This window comes from Ilyonectria robusta (assembly GCF_021365365.1).
Source record: "Ilyonectria robusta strain PMI_751 chromosome Unknown BGZ61scaffold_28, whole genome shotgun sequence".
Classification (NCBI taxonomy): domain Eukaryota; kingdom Fungi; phylum Ascomycota; class Sordariomycetes; order Hypocreales; family Nectriaceae; genus Ilyonectria; species Ilyonectria robusta.
In genome coordinates, this window is record NW_025764462.1 from 540,110 (window position 1) to 559,376 (window position 19,267).

The 19,267-nt window shown below is 51.0% G+C and overlaps 7 protein-coding genes across 7 annotated transcripts; 1 reads left to right on the plus strand and 6 right to left on the minus strand.

The window, feature by feature from the left end:
• Nucleotides 1–2,051: 2,051 nt before the first annotated feature.
• Nucleotides 2,052–2,775, plus strand: BGZ61DRAFT_365913 (thioredoxin-like protein; the record flags this gene model as incomplete). Its single annotated transcript, XM_046241641.1, has 2 exons — nucleotides 2,052–2,099; nucleotides 2,170–2,775. 2 exons carry the CDS (start codon nucleotides 2,052–2,054, stop codon nucleotides 2,773–2,775), a joined length of 654 nt encoding a protein of 217 aa, XP_046097813.1.
• Nucleotides 2,776–3,176: 401 nt separating this feature from the next.
• On the minus strand, nucleotides 3,177–5,237 carry BGZ61DRAFT_365588 (Alpha/Beta hydrolase protein; the record flags this gene model as incomplete). The annotated part of the gene is made up of 1 exon (XM_046241624.1): nucleotides 3,177–5,237. One exon carries the CDS (start codon nucleotides 5,235–5,237, stop codon nucleotides 3,177–3,179), a length of 2,061 nt encoding a protein of 686 aa, XP_046097814.1.
• Nucleotides 5,238–7,485: 2,248 nt separating this feature from the next.
• BGZ61DRAFT_461797 (uncharacterized protein) lies at nucleotides 7,486–8,288 on the minus strand. Its single transcript, XM_046247217.1, has one exon. The coding sequence runs from the start codon at nucleotides 8,168–8,170 to the stop codon at nucleotides 7,658–7,660; it is 513 nt and encodes a 170-aa protein (XP_046097815.1). The 5' UTR covers nucleotides 8,171–8,288; the 3' UTR covers nucleotides 7,486–7,657.
• A 1,132-nt stretch (nucleotides 8,289–9,420) lies between these two features.
• BGZ61DRAFT_121986 (uncharacterized protein) lies at nucleotides 9,421–10,392 on the minus strand. Its single transcript, XM_046237043.1, has 2 exons — nucleotides 9,873–10,392; nucleotides 9,421–9,822 (listed from the first exon to the last, which is right to left on the minus strand). The coding sequence occupies exons 1-2, from the start codon at nucleotides 10,345–10,347 to the stop codon at nucleotides 9,536–9,538; spliced, it is 762 nt and encodes a 253-aa protein (XP_046097816.1). The 5' UTR covers nucleotides 10,348–10,392; the 3' UTR covers nucleotides 9,421–9,535.
• Nucleotides 10,393–11,589: 1,197 nt separating this feature from the next.
• Nucleotides 11,590–13,086, minus strand: BGZ61DRAFT_365874 (uncharacterized protein; the record flags this gene model as incomplete). The annotated part of the gene is made up of 2 exons (XM_046241640.1): nucleotides 11,590–12,725; nucleotides 12,786–13,086. 2 exons carry the CDS (start codon nucleotides 13,084–13,086, stop codon nucleotides 11,590–11,592), a joined length of 1,437 nt encoding a protein of 478 aa, XP_046097817.1.
• A 1,892-nt stretch (nucleotides 13,087–14,978) lies between these two features.
• BGZ61DRAFT_430830 (uncharacterized protein) lies at nucleotides 14,979–16,346 on the minus strand (the record flags this gene model as incomplete). The annotated part of the gene is made up of 3 exons (XM_046243828.1): nucleotides 14,979–15,529; nucleotides 15,601–15,771; nucleotides 15,828–16,346. The coding sequence occupies 3 exons, from the start codon at nucleotides 16,344–16,346 to the stop codon at nucleotides 15,101–15,103; spliced, it is 1,119 nt and encodes a 372-aa protein (XP_046097818.1). The 3' UTR covers nucleotides 14,979–15,100.
• A 933-nt stretch (nucleotides 16,347–17,279) lies between these two features.
• Nucleotides 17,280–18,797, minus strand: BGZ61DRAFT_365739 (uncharacterized protein; the record flags this gene model as incomplete). Its single annotated transcript, XM_046241636.1, has 4 exons — nucleotides 17,280–17,545; nucleotides 17,598–17,803; nucleotides 17,998–18,394; nucleotides 18,464–18,797. Coding segments are annotated over 4 exons (1,203 nt in total), but the record flags the coding sequence as incomplete, so codon positions are not given.
• Nucleotides 18,798–19,267: the final 470 nt, after the last annotated feature.

Below are 19,267 nucleotides of genomic sequence, written 5' to 3' on the forward strand. Positions count from 1 at the left end.
ACTGATTGCCCCTCCAAAATGCCGAGCGTTGCATCCAGCTGAGGCATATTTGGAGATTGCCTGAATGTGGCGCACGCGCATCAGGCTCGCGGCACAATGAGGCGGTACAAATTACAGGCTTGGAAGCTCGGCGAGGCAAATTTCTTCAATCCAGTCAGTCCGACTTGGAGTAATTGCACCTGAAGAGTTGACCATCAGTAAGGGATTGCTCTGACCACTCATGAATGTAATTAGTCTTGCTTCATAGTAACGTTACTTAGGTGATAGGTCTGGTACCCTTTCTGATATGCATAGTACTAGGTTCATAGGACATGGCCAGTTCGGTCGACAGCCCTGAAATCTACAAAGGGAAATAGCGTTGGTGATGCTGACTTTCGTATTTGGTCAGGCTCATTCGTGTATCAAGTACACATACGGTCCTAAGTGAGTGCACAAACGCGGTGTCCCATGACTCCCATCCCCCAGCTTGTCATCACTTGGAGCTCTCGGTCCTGCATGCCGGCGGGCACCAATCCCGCCACAGATACTCTGGCTCTAGAAATTCTCCTCGCACAGAACTCACTGGTGTAACGGAGTAAAACAAGAATGCCAAGTTCGTACTGAATGCGGGGTTTGGTCTCCACGACGAGGACTGTGGCTGCCATAGGTCACCTCCAGTCTGACATCCGCCTCAGCCTCCGCCTCAGCCAGGAGCGGGCGCTGATAAGTCATTGCAATCCTTACGGTAGAGGTTGATGGTATATGGCGACTGTGATGCACCACCTTTCTGCCATCATCCACAGCACCTTGGCCCAGTAGACCGACAACAGCATATTGATAGTTAAAAGCCTTGACTAAGGAAGACCGAGTAAATCACTGTCGTCAGCTGCAGAGAAAGTCATCCCAGCTATACAGCTGCAGTAACAGCCGCTGGAATAAGAGCCGGGCTAGGCTCGCAGTTATGAACTTTTGGGGAAACCGCAGAAATGTGTTTTTCATACAATTCAACTCCAATCGGTCTTGCAGGTCGATGGGTTGTGTCAATAGCTGTAAAAGTTATTCTTTGCTTATTATATTCCCTGGCTTGCACCGTAATTTTGTTGTCACGGCGGGAAGATGCAAAATGCAGTGCGAAAACACCAAGTTTACATGAACGAATAGCCATACTAATTCTCTATAATTGGAGCAGAAGGCAGTCCGCCGCTGTCTAGTAATTACGCTGGAGCAGAAACCCTAAAATGTGCCTGCGCTTACCAATCATTCCGAACTCCTTGCAACAAATACTTTACTGCCAGGGTCTTTAGTCATAGCCGCGCGGGCTACAAGTTGAAAGTACCGTACAAGCAGAGGGGCACAGAGTTCATTGGGTTTTAGGATCATCCGGGCCGCCCACCACACATTGTCGAACCGTGGCGTATGATGGCCTGTCGATATGGGGGTTCGTGGATTTGTGGTGGAGGTGCATTCTGACCAGAGAGCCCGTAGTTAATTGTAAGTGACTTTGAGACACGGATGTAAGATAGAAATGTTCCAGAGACTCGGAATTGACTACCGGCGCGACTCATGCCCTTTCAGAGCCGACAAGGCCGACCGCCTCCGCCAACTTAGCCTCACTCTTGCATGTTTCTACTATTCGCAACGGGGCGCGGCGTCTCGTATTACTAACTAGCCGCGCGCTCGGCTTTTGAATGTTTCCGACAGTCCAACAAAAAATAGGTTAGCCTACTTTACGCGGACTTGCGGAGGACTAGCGGAGGACTTGCGGAGCACCAAACCTACTTCTGTCAGTAGACCGACCGGCTTTCTGTATTGAGTATTTATCCCTAATCCCGTCCTGCAGGTCTCCTCTATCCTGGGGGAGTTCGTAATCTTCGCAACAGGATACGGCCTTGCCCTCGCGAGTATCGGTGAGGGCCGAGGCCGAGCACGAGGCTGGTGGTAGGATATCGCTGGCGAGCCACGCCGTAGTCTAGCTACTACTTAAATAGCCTGTTCCCTTCCTGCCTAAAAGATCGACTTCAACCATAGTCATCGAGAGCATACATCCAATACATCCAGACTTCCCCCACAAGATGACGGTCTTCAATATCACCCTCACCGCGGATACCGTTTGCCCTTTCGTAAGTAGACGCCCGAGCGTAACGGGAAACGTCCAGCTATCCTGGAACTCTCGGTTAATCTGTGAATCAGTGCTACGTGGCAACGAAGCAAATCTCCAATGCCATTGCAGCTTACACCGCAAAGAACCCTGCATCCAGCAACGAATTCAACGTTCAATGGAACCCCTTTTTCCTCATAGCAGACCCGCCCAAACCCTCCATGGACAAGCGCGAGTACTTTTTGAAGAAATACGGTGCCGAAAGGATGGGACACATTGACAAGGCCCAAGACGCCTTGGGCAAGGAACACGGTATCAAATTTGCTAAAACGGGCACAATTGGTGATACCCTGGACAGCCATCGGTTGATCTTGTTCGCGGGAACGAGATCCGGTGCGTTGCAACAGAAGGTTATTTCAGGGGTGTACAAATCCTACTTCGAAGACGGTCTAGATATCACATCGTCCAAGACTCTCCTGAAGATAGCTGCGAATGCAGGACTCCCAGAGGACGAAACTGCTGCTTGGCTGGCTAGCACGGCGGGTGTCAGCGAGGTCAACACGAAGGTGGTAGAAGCACGCGCTTCAGGCATCACATCTACCCCCCACATTACTGTTTCCGGACACAACATAGGCACTCAAAGAGATGTGCAGAGCTTTCTTGACGTCTTTCAAAAGGTGGAGAACTCGAGTGGCTGAATAGACAGCTTGACCCTCAGAGACAGGGTCTAAAGCACTGAAATCTGGTGGGGATATAGCGAGATGAACACCCTTGAATATAAAATTGACGGCTTCCCTCATGTAGTGTGCTTCTCAGTGATGGAAATCATGGGGTGTAGAAAGTTGAGTACAGTTCTAATTCGGCCCTGGTTTTCGCCGGCTACCGGTATATTTTCTACTCGTATTTCGACGCTTGAAGAAGTGGATATCTAGTATCGCAGAAACGCCCCGCTGTCGAAACCAGAACCTTGCTTACCTGACAACTAGTTTTGCATGGGTCTTAGTGGAAAAGACGCTGGAGTGAATAGAGACAGATGCGGGTCATATTTTGCGACGCTCGCCACAACTAATCTCGTCCATGTCATCCACCATCCTCAGCTTCATCTAATTACCAGCTTAGCCTCCCCTTCCTGTCCAATGTACTTACCGCACCACCTCTCTACCCTCTCCAGCATGTCCAGCCAGAATCTCTGCTGCTCGATACTGTGCTCCTCGCCGGGGTACGCCACAAACTCGCACGGCAGTCCATGAGCTCTCAACGCGCGCCGAAAGCCCTCCGCCTGGGAAAACGGGCACCGCTCGTCCTTGTCTCCATGGAGGATCAGCATTGGTGGAATGACGGTCTCTCCCCGACGCCGTGACTCTTCTACCGCGCCTGCGACCTCCCACAGCGCGCTGCCCTGGCGGTTCCTCGTGTCGTCGCGACTGAGCGTCCAGATGGCGTCCCCGCCAGCCAACTCGGTCTCGTACGTAGAGCCAAGATCCGACGTTATCGCGAGACTCTCAACTTCGCAAACGCCTGCTCCCGCAATCGTAGCGTTGAAGCGCCAGCCGAGGCCGTGCAGGCCGTTGCGCACGCTGCACAGGTAGGTAATGAGGCCACCCTGGCTCCAACCACCAACGATGAGTTTTTTCGGATCGGCAAAGCCCTTATTGATGGCGTTGTCCGTGATGGATATCACGTCGGCGTAGTCGTATTTGCCCTGGCCGCCCATGCTGTACAGGGCAAACTTCTCGCCGCGGCCGCTGGATCCGCGATACTGCGGGAGAAGCACGCCGTAGCCCTTGGCTAGGAGGTACGGCGCCCAGTTGAAACATGACGTGTCGAAGCAGTTGCAATCGCGGGCCGTTGGTCCTCCATGGATGATGACGAATGTTGGGAGCGGTTCCTCGGGTACGCCGTTGTCTCCTATTTTGGCTGATGGAGCGAAGTAAAGGCCGTCCAGCTCAACCTCTCCATCTGCGGATGGGCAGGTGAGCACAGAGCAGGAGCCAAAGGCATATTTCTCGACTGTCTTGCCATGATCCGAGAGTTTGAGGTCGTTCTGGCCCTCTTGGACGATGAATACATCGTAAGGCGTGTTGACGTCTGACAAGCCGGCCGCGAGAATTACAGTATCGGTGTTGGGATCCACGAAGAAGTCCCACGCCCAAACCTCGGTATTCTTTCGGAAGAGATCTCTCCCGCCCAGCTCGCTGATCACAGTGTCAAGCCTGACGCTGCGATTCACCAGCAGCTTCCCGCCCGCCACGATGAGTGACCCAGCATCGTCATCCTCGCCGCAGGCGGACTTCACAAACTTGCTCGGGGCTGCCGCGGGATTGACGCTGTAAACAGACCGTCCTCCAGAGTCTTTGTCGTCGGGCGTGCCAGTGATGAAGTAAATTTGGCCATCGGGGGCCCAGGTCAGCGCATACAGCTCGTTCACTACCGTGCACAGGTCCCTAACCTCACCGGTTTCGACGTTGACGGTCGAGATGGTCGTGCCTGTTAGCATAGCCTCCTCTATATGAGGGTTTTCGTTACTGAGGAAGGCCACTCTCTTCCCATCAGGACTCCAGGCTATCTGGGTGATATGTCGATCCTCTGCGACGAGGGTTCTGGTGTGCTTGGATGCCACGTCAACAAGCCGCAAACGACCGTACTCCCACCGACTGCCCCAGACGGCTGGATCAAGCTCGTTCTTCTCCTCCTTTTCCTTAAGCGTCGAGCTCTTCTCGTCAGAAGAAACATAGGCGATGGTCTCTCCGTTCGGTGAAAATGCAAACATCTCAATGCCCTGTGCGTTTTCGGTTGGCGTGATGGGGGTTGCGTCGCCGCCATCCAAGCGCAGGCACCAAATCGCGGAGCTCTCGCCCGGTTTCGAGCGGTCGGACGAGAATGCGATCTGATTTCCACTGGGATGCCAGGTCGGAGTGGTATCGTTGAACAGACCAGAAGTCAGTTGGCGCGATGAACCGGGCTCTGCGGTCGAAGCCAGCCACAGCGTCGAGATGGGATGCTCGCCTTTGCGCTGGTCACCGTTCAGAGTTGTCGAGTACAGAACCTTTTGGCCATCGGGCGAGAATCTGATTCTGTTGGGGATCTCGAGATCACAGATAGCTTGAGCAAGTTCCTTGTCAAACGCGGGGTTCGCGCCGTCGTCTACAGATGGTGCCATGGTTGGTTGCTTGATTGAAGTGGCAAAATATGCGATCGCGAAACGCTCGTCACGGATTGAATTTGGTAATTTTTAGGCGGTACCGACTCAAAAGCTCGGCTGCTCTTTGATAAAAGTTAAATACCTTTCTTCGTGAGGTCTTTAATCATGTCGGGATATTTCCCCTCGCCCGCCGACGCAGGTAAGAAACTAGCGACATTTCTTACCACATTACATCACCACCGTGACTCACGCCGACGGACTCAAATGTCCAAGGCAGAGGCTCTTGACGCTCGATGCAGTCATCTATGACCTCAGCTAGGTATAATTATTCATTTCTACTTCTTCGAAGTTGGACAATGACGGTGTCACCGTGAGACATGACACCATCGATGCTTCGTGCATGCGGAATTCCCGTGAGGCCATTGATGCCTAGACAGTAGCATCGTACCATAACTAGGTATGCGTTGTTCCAAGGCTGACTTCCTATTTCCGGTGGATCTCATGCGGGGGAAGGATTTATCTCAATACGTGCATCTGAATGGGACAAGAAGACCATGGTGGAATATGATTGGATGTTGGCTCGGTGACATATTCAAAGATTCTGTGTGCATCGGGCATCGCATCGCCACACTCGTGATGGGCCCCTTAAAACGCTGATATGGGACGTCTCGCAACGGCGAGGGAGGTGATGGAGAAAAGAAAACCGTGGCTCGGAATAGAGCACGCTCCACTACACTGCTGGCGAGAATTCTTTTGAGGATGGGTACTTAGTAAGTTATACCTCAGCTATAAATTGCATCCCTCTGACGCTGGATATAGGAACTTACTACGTCGGTATATAATAGTTGGCGGCTAAAGGTCATCTTGCGGATCGGCTTGCTGAAGGAAGCGCCGGACGAATGTCAGTGAATGTCAGTAAATGTCCGGCCGAGATGATCAGCGGACTTGAAGCCATCTCTTAATCACTGCTAACTCCAAATGCATTCTTTCTGCCCCCGTATGATAATTTTCTGCGTCAGTTTGTTCGCACCAAAATTTCCTCTTTAGATGCAAATGCTAGGCTCAACAGTGAAGTTGTAGAGGAGGAGACCAGCTTCAAGTCAAGCCCGAAACACGTTATCGAGTTGCTGCTAACCTTCAGTGTGTCTAGTAACTTGAGTGTGAATAATGTAGCTGTCACTAACTGTTTACAGAACTCTTCTAGTTTGTTTACTGCTCAGAACAGTATTGTAAAGTATGTCTGAGATTTCATGGTGGCAATTTACTCCACGACACTATTGTTGCCGCGAAGGAGTCCGACTTTCGCCCGCTGCACTCTCTCCTTCTTCCATCTCTGATTCCGATTCCGATTCCGATTCCGATTCCGATTCCGACTCTAATTCCGATTCTGACTTTGTTGACGAGTCTGATTCACCTTTGCCGTTTGCCTTTTTGCGCTCCTTCTTCTCCCTGGTATACACGGTTGGTTCATCCAGCCGAGTCTGGTCCTGGAGGACTATGCGAGAGTTGTCTTTTCCATGGACCTTATGAAGGTAGCTAGAGTAATCGATTCTAGCATTCAAGATATGCTTCATTTCTTTCATTCTCAGTCCGCCTCCCTGTCTCGAGGCGAGCTGGCGCGCGGCGAGGACGACGGCCTGGATTTCCCTGCCGTTCAAACCTTGCTCTCTTTCCAGGTATATCAGCTGGTTCAAAGACGCGATCTCTGGGGCGGCCATGCGCCAGATCTTGAGGCGCGCCTTGCGTGACAGGGGCTCGTAGTGCACTGCGTAGTCGATGCGCGAGTGGACAGCCTCGTCGAGCACCCCGACGCGGCGCGTGGTCACGAACAAAACGCCGGTGTACCTGTCGAGGCCTGGATGGCCTTGGCGAAGGTGGCCGTGTGTTGGCTCGACTCGCTTTTCATGCGTTTGGCCATGAGTGAGTCCACGTCTTCGAGCAGTAATAGGGCTCCCCAGCGCTGTGCCAACTGGAAGCTCCGGTTGAGGCTTTGGTCGAAGTCTGCAATGCTACCGCCCAACTCTACAGTGCCCACAAGCAAGGGACACTGGATCTTTTCGGCCATGGCTGTGGCCGTGAAGGTCTTCCCTGTGCCGGGTCCCCCGTGGAGGAGGACGGTCAAGCCGTTTCTTGCCTGACCGCCAATTTGGCGGCTACTGCTGTTGTGGATTTCCATTTGCGACACGACTAGTTTAGACATTGTCTCTTTTTCCGTCCTATGCAGGATTAGTTTGTCGAATAGGTCAAGTTGAAAATGGACCTCATAGACTTCGTCGACGTTAACAATTTCTGAACTTTGTTAGTTTTGCCTTAGGTCCCATCCCACCACAGGCTGATGGACGACTTGTTAAACTCATGCGCTGGCTACTTACTCCATTCCCCTTCGCTAAGGAAGTATGAGGCGATCGTTGGAGGACACACCATCAATATCCGAGGTTTCAAATTGTGGAACGAGACAACTTGGAACTCATCTTCGAGTACCTTAGCCAATCCAGGTTCAAGTGTCCTAGCACCCTGGTCGATAACAATTCGAATGGATTCCTGGATGCGAGTGTAAACTGGTTAGCAAGTGTTGAAATACTGACGCAGGGTTGAAGTGACAATACCCCATTCTTATCAACCTGCTGATAATGTATGCCGCTACCCAATTCCCAGTATCGTCGCCCGCGCGCAATCAGCTTCGTACGCTTCTCATACTCGTCAGCCAGGTACCCCGACGGGATGTATTTCAAGCTGGCAATGGCCTTCTCGCCCAAAAACTGCGAAATAAAGAAATCGTGGTAGCGTTTCGCAAAATAACTGCCATTGTGATCAACAGACCAGGCATGGATCTGGAGCGCCCCGTACGTGCCAGCTGCATCCTTTTCCATGCCGCTGAGCCGATCCACTATGAACGCCCGGAGCTGGTTGTTGTCAAGAGTGTAGATGACGGAATTCTGGGGATAGATCATGTGCAGCTGCGAGAAGCTCAGCGACCGGCACCGCCGCTCCTGGATCTCAATCAGCTTCTGGGGCACTAGGGGCAGCTCGTCCTGTATGATGGCCAGGGACAACCTCCTGGTTGGGGCGACATCCCGAGAACGCGAGGAGACTACACGCGCGGTTTGATCCTCGGTTGAGCTAGTCAACTCAGGCGTGAGCTTCGAGGTGAGAAGGATCTTGATTAGCATGGTGCTGTTCTTGACAAGGGCGTCGAGGTTCTGGAGCACGAGTTGGCTCTCGCCGATGCCGTTGGCGGTATCCGCGTCTTGGAGGTAGTCGATGCTGTCGATGATGATGAAGGTGCAGTCGGCGCCGACTTTCTGGACACATTCGACGAAAAGTGCCCAGAGTTTCGGGATATCGTCAGTCTGGTCGCGCGTGATGGACGGGATGCGGTCGCGGAATAAGGCACGCCGCTGCTGGAGGATCTGGAAGACGAGGGCTTGGACCAAGGTCCGGTAATTGTTCGTCTTGAGCGATGGATTGTCGCCGCAAAAGTGGCGTAGGACAAGGGCCGACTCAAAGGTGCTCTCTCCACAGAGTAGCAGCGGCATGACGAACAGCGAGTTAAAGTCGTATCGGCCGATGACTCTATTCCCGTTGATCCACAACAGCTCCGAGCTGGTGGACTGGATCCAGCCCATGATCTTGTCGGCGTTCTGGAGGTTGAGGTTCTTGACCTTGTGGGGGCGCATCTCAGGCAGGTTTTCGATCATGCGTTGGTGCCGTTTGGAGTCCTGGTCGAATTCGCGGAGCTCGACGAATACTCCCCGGAGCAACTGGTCAAGATGATCTTCACTGTCAAGACGCGAGTCGTGGTCCTCTACTTGCACCGCTCGCAGTCAGCATCTCCTGTCGCCGTTGAGCCATTGTTCGCCGGGCTATGTACCTTGCTTGATCTCACCCATACCTTTGCCAGCTTTTGCAACAGTAGGCTCATCCAAATCTTGCGCCACGCGCTGATGCAAGAACGTAGACATCTGCATAGCACCGTCTTTGGTGTCCAAATGAACCAGGATCATTTCCAGCAACTGGTTCCCCCGGTTAATGGCCATCAGGTTCTGGTCAAGGCCGTCCAGAATCCGGTCAACCTTCCCACAAATTTCTTCGACTTTGGTGTTTATCGTCTCGGCCTCTTTCAACCGATCTACTTCGCCTTAGTCGGACGACCAGGTGGAGCAGTGCTAGTCCACTCACATTCGTGCTCGATGAGCTGCCGCCACTGCTCTGCGGCATTATCTGCGCTGAGAATTCCGTCGCGCAACTGCTGCAAGGGCTGTTCCGATAAAGAGTACAGGCTGTACCAGACCCGTCCTAAGACTCAACGATGAGCGTCATGGCTCATGAATACATGCGCGTGTCGCCTTACCCCAGAACCGTTGGTATCGTTGCTCCTCGACCGTGGCGACGTAATTGAGTATTGCCTCGTAGCTTGAACGGAGCTGGTCCTCGAGCTGCATCACATCCGGCAGGTCTTGGTCACGGTAGTGAGCCTCGATGTTAGCATAGCGATGGAGGATGCCGGCAAGGAGGGCCGAGGCGTCGAACACGGTACTCATCCTGTCCTGGTCATTGTGGATGAACTGTAACCCTAAAGATATTACAGCCCATGCGGACGATGCTAGAAGAAGATTAACACGCAAAGACAGACAACCCAGAGTAAACACTTACAGTATCCCGTGGGATCAAACTTGACTCCCGAATCTATGATAGCCTTGGACCGCAGGGCAAACCTGAGTATCTGTTTGCCGCTCTCGCGCACGTCGAATATCACTTTCCCGTCGCGGTCCCTGAACTTCCACCCCCCGTTCCTGTACTGCTCAAACGACGTCTCAACGCTTGTAACGACGCCCTGAATGGCGTCTGTCACACAGGGCTGAACTCGGCCGTTTTCATCGAAGCGCAGCTTCAGTGCCGACTTCTTCTCGTCGTCGAGGTTATCGAGCGCTTCTTGCCAGAGATCACGCAGAGCTTTGTTGCTTTCTGTGTGGCCACCCCCCTGGTTGGTCGGGCTTATAGCGTCGGATCCCGACGCCGAGACAACGGAGCTTTGTTGGAGCGTACCCGGGAAGGATGGAGATTTTTTTGCTTGTATCTGGGCCGTCGACTTCTTCGACTTGCGGGAGAATTTCCAGAGAGGAGCCATCCTCCTCAGCAGGTTAGCGTGGAGTGAGAAAATGCTATGTCTTCCTAGTTGTGCCTGCCTTGGCTGCTGCTATAGATAATCAACTTATAAGTCTGTATATTATATAAGGCAAGACGGAAAGCCTAACTCCAGCTCATATCTGTAATACAGTAATAAGGCTTTTTTTCTTCGAGGGTAAATAGGCAGACAATGCAAATTACCTACACGGCTCTTGTTGGTCTGCCTTGATGCTGACATGGTGTGCGGGGTAAGCGATAACTTACGCTTTATAAGCGACCTACCGCTGCAACCTTCTACATCTCCTTCACACTGAGGCGAGATACTGGGCCTACAGCCAATAATTCATCCCTGGGCCGCTAAGCGACTTGCCGAGCTGAACAGACGACTTCTTGGCTTTTAGATTGCTCGCTTGCATTTACCAGGCGGTGTCTTCGTGAGTACGTGGCTAGCTGCCCGCCAATAGACCCCTGTCTAGCGCGTGCTGAAATCTGCCTTGCTTATACAACACCACCTCCACGACGGGCCTATTGTAGGTGCAGCCGGTCAAGCAGGCCGTTCTTGGGTCTTCGATAAGTTAGGGTTTGTATTCAACTCAAAAACGGCAATGGATCGAGGCTGTTTTCTCTTTCCCCGACTTCCCGGCACAGCAATGCCTTGAGAGCTTTGGGAACTGGCCAAAAGACACTCGAGCGATGCTACGAAAACCCAGGCCGTTTCTATTCTTCCTCTTTAAGGAGAAACAACAGGCGTCTTGGCCGGGTTAAATCTGATCATCTCCCGAGTAATATATACGTAGCTGATTTTCCACATCCAGATACTCCTTTTTGCATTCTACCCTTCATAAAGACGCGCATGCATTTCTGGAGCAAGATCAGGACTTTACGCTGCTTCCGGCTGACCTCGAACTGGTCGCTAGTCGCTCTACGCAAAGGAAAGAGCTGACAAAGAATGCCTTCTCTCTACGGAAGAGAAGGTGACAACTAGCCACCTTTCATCTTTAGTCTTATCGAGCTTGAGAGTTAGCTCAGTTTTGGTAAATGAGTAAGTATAAAGTCTTGTAAATATTTTATCTAGCAGGATTGGTTAAAAAAGAAAAAAAGGTATTTAACAATCTGCTATGCTTTTTCTGCATCAATATTCCGGATTGTTCTCCCTTATATAAAACAACACCCCCAAGTGCTTCCATCTCATTAAACAAGGTATCTAGTTCATTCTTTCGTCATTGCAAATCTCATCCAAAATTTAGGCGGCGTCGGCGCTAGCCACAGGTTGAACGATCTTGGTGACTTGGGTGCCTGCCCGGTCAATTCGATGACCAACTGAGTCGTTCATGTAGGTAACACCCTTATTCTCAAACTGGGCACGCTTCCAAACTTCGACTTCGCACCCGCCGCGGAGGATGCCCACACGCATAGTCGAGAGCAGGTTGTGGGCGGCGTTGGAATGGTTGTATACGCCGCCGTTGAAAATAGCAGTGGCATCCTTGCCGATGGCCGAGTTGATCAGGGCCCTACCACCGGGGTGGTCCTTGATGAAGTCACCGATATCGTGGATGACACCAGCAATAGTAACGAGGGCCTTGCCGTTCTGTGAATCGGCAACGAAGTCCTCCCAGGAAATAACGGGCAACTGCTCTAATGGAATACCCCAATCTAGGGTGGCGCGCTTCTGGTCAAGTTTCTTTTGCATCTGTTGAACGCGACCCTTCTCGATTTCATTGGCGCGGAATTGCTTCAGATCGTAGGCAAGACCAACTTGCTTCCATACCCAGATAAACCACTTTGTGGGGTCATACTGATACCACTCAATAGCGTTGCGGTAGTCGGAGGGGAATTCGTGATGGAAGTTGTGATATCCTTCGCCAAGGGTGACAAAGGCAGTGATGTAGTGGTCACGAGGAGAGTTTCGGTCGTCGAAGGGCTGGTCTCCGAGCCAGTGAGCGAGGGAGTTGATGCAGAAGGTAGCCTGTTGAATGAAGCAGACTCGAAGGATGCCAGCGTAGACGAATCCACCCCACCAATCGCCCCAGCCAAGGCCAGCAACAACGCAAGGAAACGCAAAGGCCATAACCAAAACGGACTTGATGTAGTTCTTGTGTTGCCAGACGACGATAGGATCCTCATTCAGGTCGGTAATATCGGTTCGGCCTTGGGCCTTGGGGTTCTGCTTGAAGACGATCCATCCAATGTGGGAGTAGAAAAGACCCTTGCGGACGGAATAGGGATCCTTGTCTGTATCAGTATAGCGGTGATGCACGCGGTGACCGTATGACCACCAGCGAATCGAGCCTTCGACGGCACCAGCGCCACAAGCGGCGAGATAGATTTTGAGAGGGGTAGAGCCCTTGTAGGCAGAGTGGGACCAGAGGCGGTGGTACCCTGCAAGACATAAATGTTAGCTATGAAGGGACCTATCGAGCAGAAATGGAGGGTATTTACCAGCAGTAATTGCGAGACCGCTGTTGAAGTAGTACACAAAGGCCCAGAGACCAGTGTAGAGGCGCAGAGGAACCCAGTACGCAGCGACAAATCCAATCAATGGAATAAAAACGACCAGGGTAGAGTTGAGCCAGTTAATGTGCTGGTACCAGTTGGACCATGTCACGGGGAGATCGGAGATGTGGACTTTATTTTGGTGGAGTTTGACCTTGGCTTTGGTGTCGCCTCGGAGTGGAACGTAGTCCTTCGTGCCGTCGGGGAAGGCGGGGGCGTCCTTTGGGGCGGAAGCTGGCGTCGACATGGCGGCGGTATTGCTTCTGTCTTGGGGGACGAGAGGCTGCCTATCGGCAATGGGTGTGAGGGTGTCGTCGATAAGACAATCCCAGCACTGTCGAAAAGTGCGAGAGAAGGGGCTGGTGTCGGACCAAGTGTGATGGTCTAGGGCATGAGAGGCCCTTGTTGAAAGTAGAACGGAGGTGAAAGAGTAAGTTGACCAGCGAGTCGGTTCGGATGGAGACGTAAAGAGAGCTTTATATCAAGCCGATCTGAATACAGCGGACAAAAGGGATGGGGATGTGCGAGCACAGCAGCTGTTTCAACGACAGGACTGGCAGGGATTCGATCCTGTCCTAGTTAATTAAGTCGTCTTCTTGCTGATAGATTGGGAAGCGAGGGGTACTGATTAAGAATAAATCCAGAAGGAAGCGTCCCAAAGAAGCCGGTTGAGTCGGAATGACATAGCGAGCATTCCTCTTTCTCCATGTCGCTACGGCATTGTCACGCCACTACAGGGCCTGCTCCAACATTGAGAACCATTGACAGGCCTGGCGATTTCGATTATCAACGGCACACTCCACATGGGCAGTTTGTCGAGGGTGGATTGAAGGCCAGCATGTCAGAGAATTTGCCGCATGGTATTGGACAATGCGAGGAAAGGATCCCGGGGTTGAGAGCCCAACGCCTCCCCAACAACCCTCTTCAAGGCCCACTGCCGAAGTGGCGAACTAGCACGAGCCAATCACTGGGTCGTTTGGATCAATCCATGTTGTTACAGTTGACGCTGTAGATGTCGGGTGCGTACCGCTAATCGCATGCAAGTATTTATGAAGCTGCAGAGAATTGACATCAACCCTTCTACATAAATTTCTCATCATTTCTCCCTTCACAATTGGTATTCTGAGGAACTATTCTCTCTTCGTTGTTCCACTCGCAAATGCCGCTCGCGATCTGGCCGCCTCCGCCATCCAGATCCACACCATCATGCTGTACCTGCTTCAGATGCTCGACCCATGCGGCTCAATAAGCGTGCCAGCCATTCCCATTACTCCAAAGGGCAATCAAGGTCAAAATCTGGCCACTTTCCATCCCCAACCCGACGACGAAAACTAGAGCCGCGAACTCGTCCGCCCCAGGCTGTCCGGCCCCCCCGGCCATCCCCCTGCGGTCCCCGGATCGAACGATGGCTCAGCCCATTTCCTTCGCTACTGACGTGATTCGCGCCGCTTGGATTGGGCTGTTGCGGGCGGGGCTTTCCGAACCGCCCGCGTGTTGTTTTGCCATCAGAGTCGCTTATCCTCAACAGAATCGCTTCGTGCCTCGGTTTCAATTGCCTGAGCATCTGCAAACGAGTGATGAATGGCGATTAGATCATCCACGTTCACCTGTTTTCTCAGAAATGTTCATGGCATGTCCTCTGCCGCTAGAATTATCTGGGTTAGATTAGATCTGAAATGGGGGCTGCTCCACAGCAAGGCTTGAGTGGCACCACTCTACGGCAGTTTTCGAGCAACATCTCCCACGAAGATTCATCTAAGGTACATAATCTATCCAAGAGGATATAATTGTGTATTGGCGTGTTCGGATATGCAGTATTGATATTCGAATGAAGTGTAGCGCTAGTGCATTGCTTGTTGTGTCAGGTGTGCTACGTTCGTTTAACGATAATGGTGCCCGATGAATCAGACACCCAGAGTCAAGAAAGCCGATCTTGCTAATCGAGATATGCCTCTTTCGTCGCCAATAATTAGTTGATAACACCTACACCGATGATGTCACTATGCAGGAGAATGAACAACTCGGGATACGTGCCCAATCTCGGTTCACAAGATAGCCAGGAGCAGTCCAAATTCTGTTGGGGTTCGTCTATAAATAGCTTTTATCCAGAGAATGTGCATGTTAACAAACAATGTGCCTGGTTCTTAAGGATAATTCTCAAGGCTTGTTCCTCAGATAGAGCATCATCGATGGGGCTGAAATGTCCCCTTACGGTAAGTATCCGACCCTCCTAATCTGGCAGCAGTCCATGACTTTATCTCTCAATCCATGAACCGGATCCACTCATAAACTGCTGCACCCGTGTACAACTTTTTGCCTTCAAACCCTCCAGTGGCCTTTCCAGCCCAACGAGTATAGCCTCCGTAGGGTAGTTGAGGCACCCACACCACCGCCCCTGCGAGATCAGCCGTAAACTTCCCAGCGCCAGTTGAGAAGTCTAAGTGGAAGCCTGTTGCCACATCTGATGCGGCAGTAGGAGGGAATGTTGCATTGCCCCCGGTCGGACGAGCGGTGACGTTTTTGGTGCATGTTTTGGAGATTATCTGTTCACCTTTGGCAAGGTAGCCACAAACATGTTCCGAAAGATCAGCGTTGACAATGTCAAAGTATACCACTGAATAGGGCCCTATGTGTGCGTGTCCCCAGTACCAACTATATACAGCACTTGGGAGAGGGCGGGTCCCCCAGTTCTATGAAGAATGACCGTTAGCCTAGTTATTCCTCGCAGTGCTGAACACACGTTGTGGCAGGTGGAAAATACCTTATCATGGTAGCCATAACCACCAAACTTTACGTGGTAGTCACCGATTCTGATGTCAACTCTTGCTTCGGAGTCTGGCACAGCGTTGGCCCATCCGATATTTTCGAGACCAGGCAGCTGCTGCGAAATACCAGATGCAGCCAGATCGCAGGGATAGTGGGATTGCACATTCTAGGCTTTCGTTAATTGAACCAGACCAAATCAAAGAAGGCAAAAATGAGAGGTACCTTGCGAAGCTTGATGTGCCCCTTTATCCCAAGGGCTGGGACGTCCAAGTTTACAGTGTACTGGGACATGCTTGGACTCCCAACCCAGGTCGCACCAGATCCCTCGAAACGTCCACTGGAACCATCGCCCTTTGTTGCAATAGATGCGCCATTAGCGGGGAAAACTTGCTCGTAAATAGACCCATTCTTGAATTTTGTTGTGAACTGGACAAATGTGGTGGTGTTAAGCAGAGGTGGAAACCCAAGAGTCGAGATGTCGGACGTGTAGAAATTGACAACAACATGTGATGAGCCGTCGGAAGAGACGGCATCAAAGTACCACCAATCAAAACTTGTCTGATTGACGATGTCTATTTTCGGCCCGTCGAATGGGAGGCGACTGTTTGATGTCCAAACACCACGTGCCTCGCCGGCGGTGACGGATGGAGGGATCTCTTTGAAGGTGGGTGGTGCGAACGCTGAGATCCCTGACCAAAAGTATGCAACAAACACTGCAATGTATAACCCTAAGCTCTTCATACTTGATGGATTGAAAAAGAAGTTTCAAAGTGCAAATTCAAGGCGTTTGGCGTCAATTTCTTGCCCAGTTTCCTAGTCGGCTTCGAACGAATGGTATTTTCTTCTACCAAGATGAGAATACCAGTTTTTATTGGGAATCGTCTAGTATAGGCGTCGTGGCCCACGAGCTATATCCACTCCAAACTTACTGTACCGATCTATATTGGAAAGAGAAAATATCCGTCAGGTCGGCGCAGATTATCAAACCGGATATGTCATGTCCCTCTCCGACTTTCGGAAAACGGGCTGTTCGGACCGAGATGTTTTCAGTTCCGGGCATTCCACATCACCTATTCAAATCTCGGGGTAATTGGCCATCCACCGGGGCACATTTCGGAGCTGTTATTCCCTTCGAGCTCGAATCGGTTTCACTCTATTCCGGAAAGGTTAGGGAACCACCGGCCTCACCCACAGCATCGATGAGAGCCCGCGAAATCCGTGTAATCAGGTAGAAGGGATGTAGAGTTTGTTTTGCAACCTGAATATGCCCAGAATGCGCCAGTAATCGCGTCTATGCTACCACGGCTCATCGTCTCGTAGTTAGCGACAATAAACTTTACCATGCGTTCGGAGTCCACATCCCCATGAATCACAAAGGGTGTACATTTGTAACGAGATACGCTCACAAAGCGTTAGGATGCTTCTACTTGTAACTATTACAAGCATCTAATTATCGTCTGAGAGTTTCCTGATTCCTCTTAATTTCTAGCTCGTAGTAGATAGTGGCATAATGTAGGCTGATATTTACCGCCCGTTCAATTGATCTGGTCGATTGACTCAACATCCGGGTCATAGGCTATCAATTAAAATCAAGCTAGGGGATTGCAATTTGGTACTATTTGAATACTCGCAGATGGCCTGAGAGGTATAATTATTGCTACAAAATTCATCAAGCTATAGTTTGAACCCTCCACTGCAGAGTGTCTGGAACACCATGTTCTTGTCGTATCTCTCCGATACAGCTCTCAACTTCTGATGGTTGGCAACTCCATAATGAGCTAGCACATGCTGGTGTTCTGCAGCGTTGTTCATCCAGATATATGATTCTAGCAGCCCTCGGGCGGAAGCCATCTCCTCAACTTCGGCCAGAAATCTCTGGTCGGCATTAAGGACAGCCTCGTCATCTGTAGCATTGGACCAGCCCGAATCCAAACATAGGACTTTCGAATGGTTAGAACAGATTGATTGAAAAAGAAAACAGGATTGCATTACTCAGTTGTGGTATTTCGGCCAGTCCAGTTGGGTTTCCTCCTCTAGCGATCCCAGCCTTGATAGCGCTGACTGGCAGTGCCTGGAAGGCCAGAGTCAAGCATAACCCGGGGATTTGCAAAATGTCCTGATAAGTCTTATCAAAGACTTTGACGATGTCTAGGTACAGATATTTCGAAAGCCGTACTGTCAATGTGCCATAGTTGTACCTAATGAACAGTCAGAATTGTCCTAGTCTTGCGTGTTGTTTCTTGAACATGGAATAGTAATTATCCCAAAGCAGTAGTACCTTTGGCCTTTCGCAAATATTAACCCCTCACTTGTATCAGGTACAGATTGAAAGAATGCTTGCGGTTTGATAGAGTTTTGGATAGGCTCTATGTCCAAGAAGCGATCTAGGAACTTTGGGTGAGCGTCATGGGATTGGTTGTTAAAAATCCCAACGGCCATGACGTGCAGGTGCTTTGCTGGTACCTTGATGATGGTTGGTCCTAACTCGCTCCCAAGATTGTTCTCAAAATCTTGCTCCTGGTAGTCTGCAAGGGCTTCTAAGACGTTGGAGATTTTGTCTGCAGTGTACATGAGGGCCCCACTCGAGATCATCTCTGGAAGCTCGATTGTAACAAGATCAAAGTGAGTGACAATCCCAAAATTATTTGACCCACCTTTGAGAGCCCAGAAGAGGTCAGGGTTCTCTGTTGCATTTGCGTTGATAATCTGGCCATCACCAGTGACAACCTCGAAGTTCAGGACGCCGTCGGAGGAAAATCCAGCTAGTCCAAGAAATGGAGAGGTTCCACCTATGCGGACTCAATTAGAAATAGCACTTACATTACTAGGTTGCTGGAGCGAATTCATCTTCAACTTACATCCAGTGAGGAGTCCGCCACAACCGACGTCTGCATAGCGACCTCCCGCAACGGCCAGGTTGTATTTACTCAATTCTTTGTAGACTTGACCCCAACGACATCCCGCACCAATCCGAACGACCTTTTTCGTTGGGTTCAGTGTTATCCGATTCAAGTTCTGAAGGGAAAATAAAACCCCTTCGCTGCATGATGCCCAATGAGGGTGAGGTGTATGGCCTCCGCTACGAATGGCAAATGGAGTGCTGAAAAACTCAACCACCTTCAGCCCTTTTGCAACTTCCGATGCTGATTTAGGAGAGAAGATAGCGGGGGCTGTCAACCTTGCCCGTGTAGACCTATATGCATCAACACCTAATTCTTAACGTCTGTAGTGGCCAAACAAACCAATTGACATCTCTCTGTGAGATGTAGTCGTCATTGCTCTCCTTGGTAATGCTAGTCGGAACAAGTTTGTCCATTACTAAAGCTGCCATGTTGGTGGTGGAGGCTTGGCCACTCTGTTGCGATATAGCCGAAGCTTGACCTGCCTGATCTGTGATGTCTTTGACGGTGCTCTCATTTAAGCCAAGTCGGGTTAGAAACGTAGATAACCCCTCCATATTGAAAGAATTGAGATCAAATCGGTGTTGTGCGAGTGCAGTGGATGATCTTGGAGAATATTGAATCGAGTGTTCTCATCTGGTATCATGAAGATTGCTTGTGCCTTATAGGTTGCCTCGTTCTTGATCTCTAGTACTTCGGTCCTTTTGGAATTGTTTCCGAGGCGCGGATTGGGACGGTTCCGGGAATCCGGAAGTAAATGCA

Excerpts from the sequence above, each read along its gene's own strand:
- BGZ61DRAFT_461797 (XM_046247217.1), bottom strand. The coding sequence starts at position 8,170 with ATGATCTATCCCCAGAATTCCGTCATCTACACTCTTGACAACAACCAG.
- BGZ61DRAFT_121986 (XM_046237043.1), bottom strand. The coding sequence starts at position 10,347 with ATGGCTCCTCTCTGGAAATTCTCCCGCAAGTCGAAGAAGTCGACGGCC. Across the intron at positions 9,823-9,872 it reads GTTTGATCCCACGGGATACT|CATCGTCCGCATGGGCTGTA; the intron begins GTAAGTGTTTAC and ends ATCTTCTTCTAG.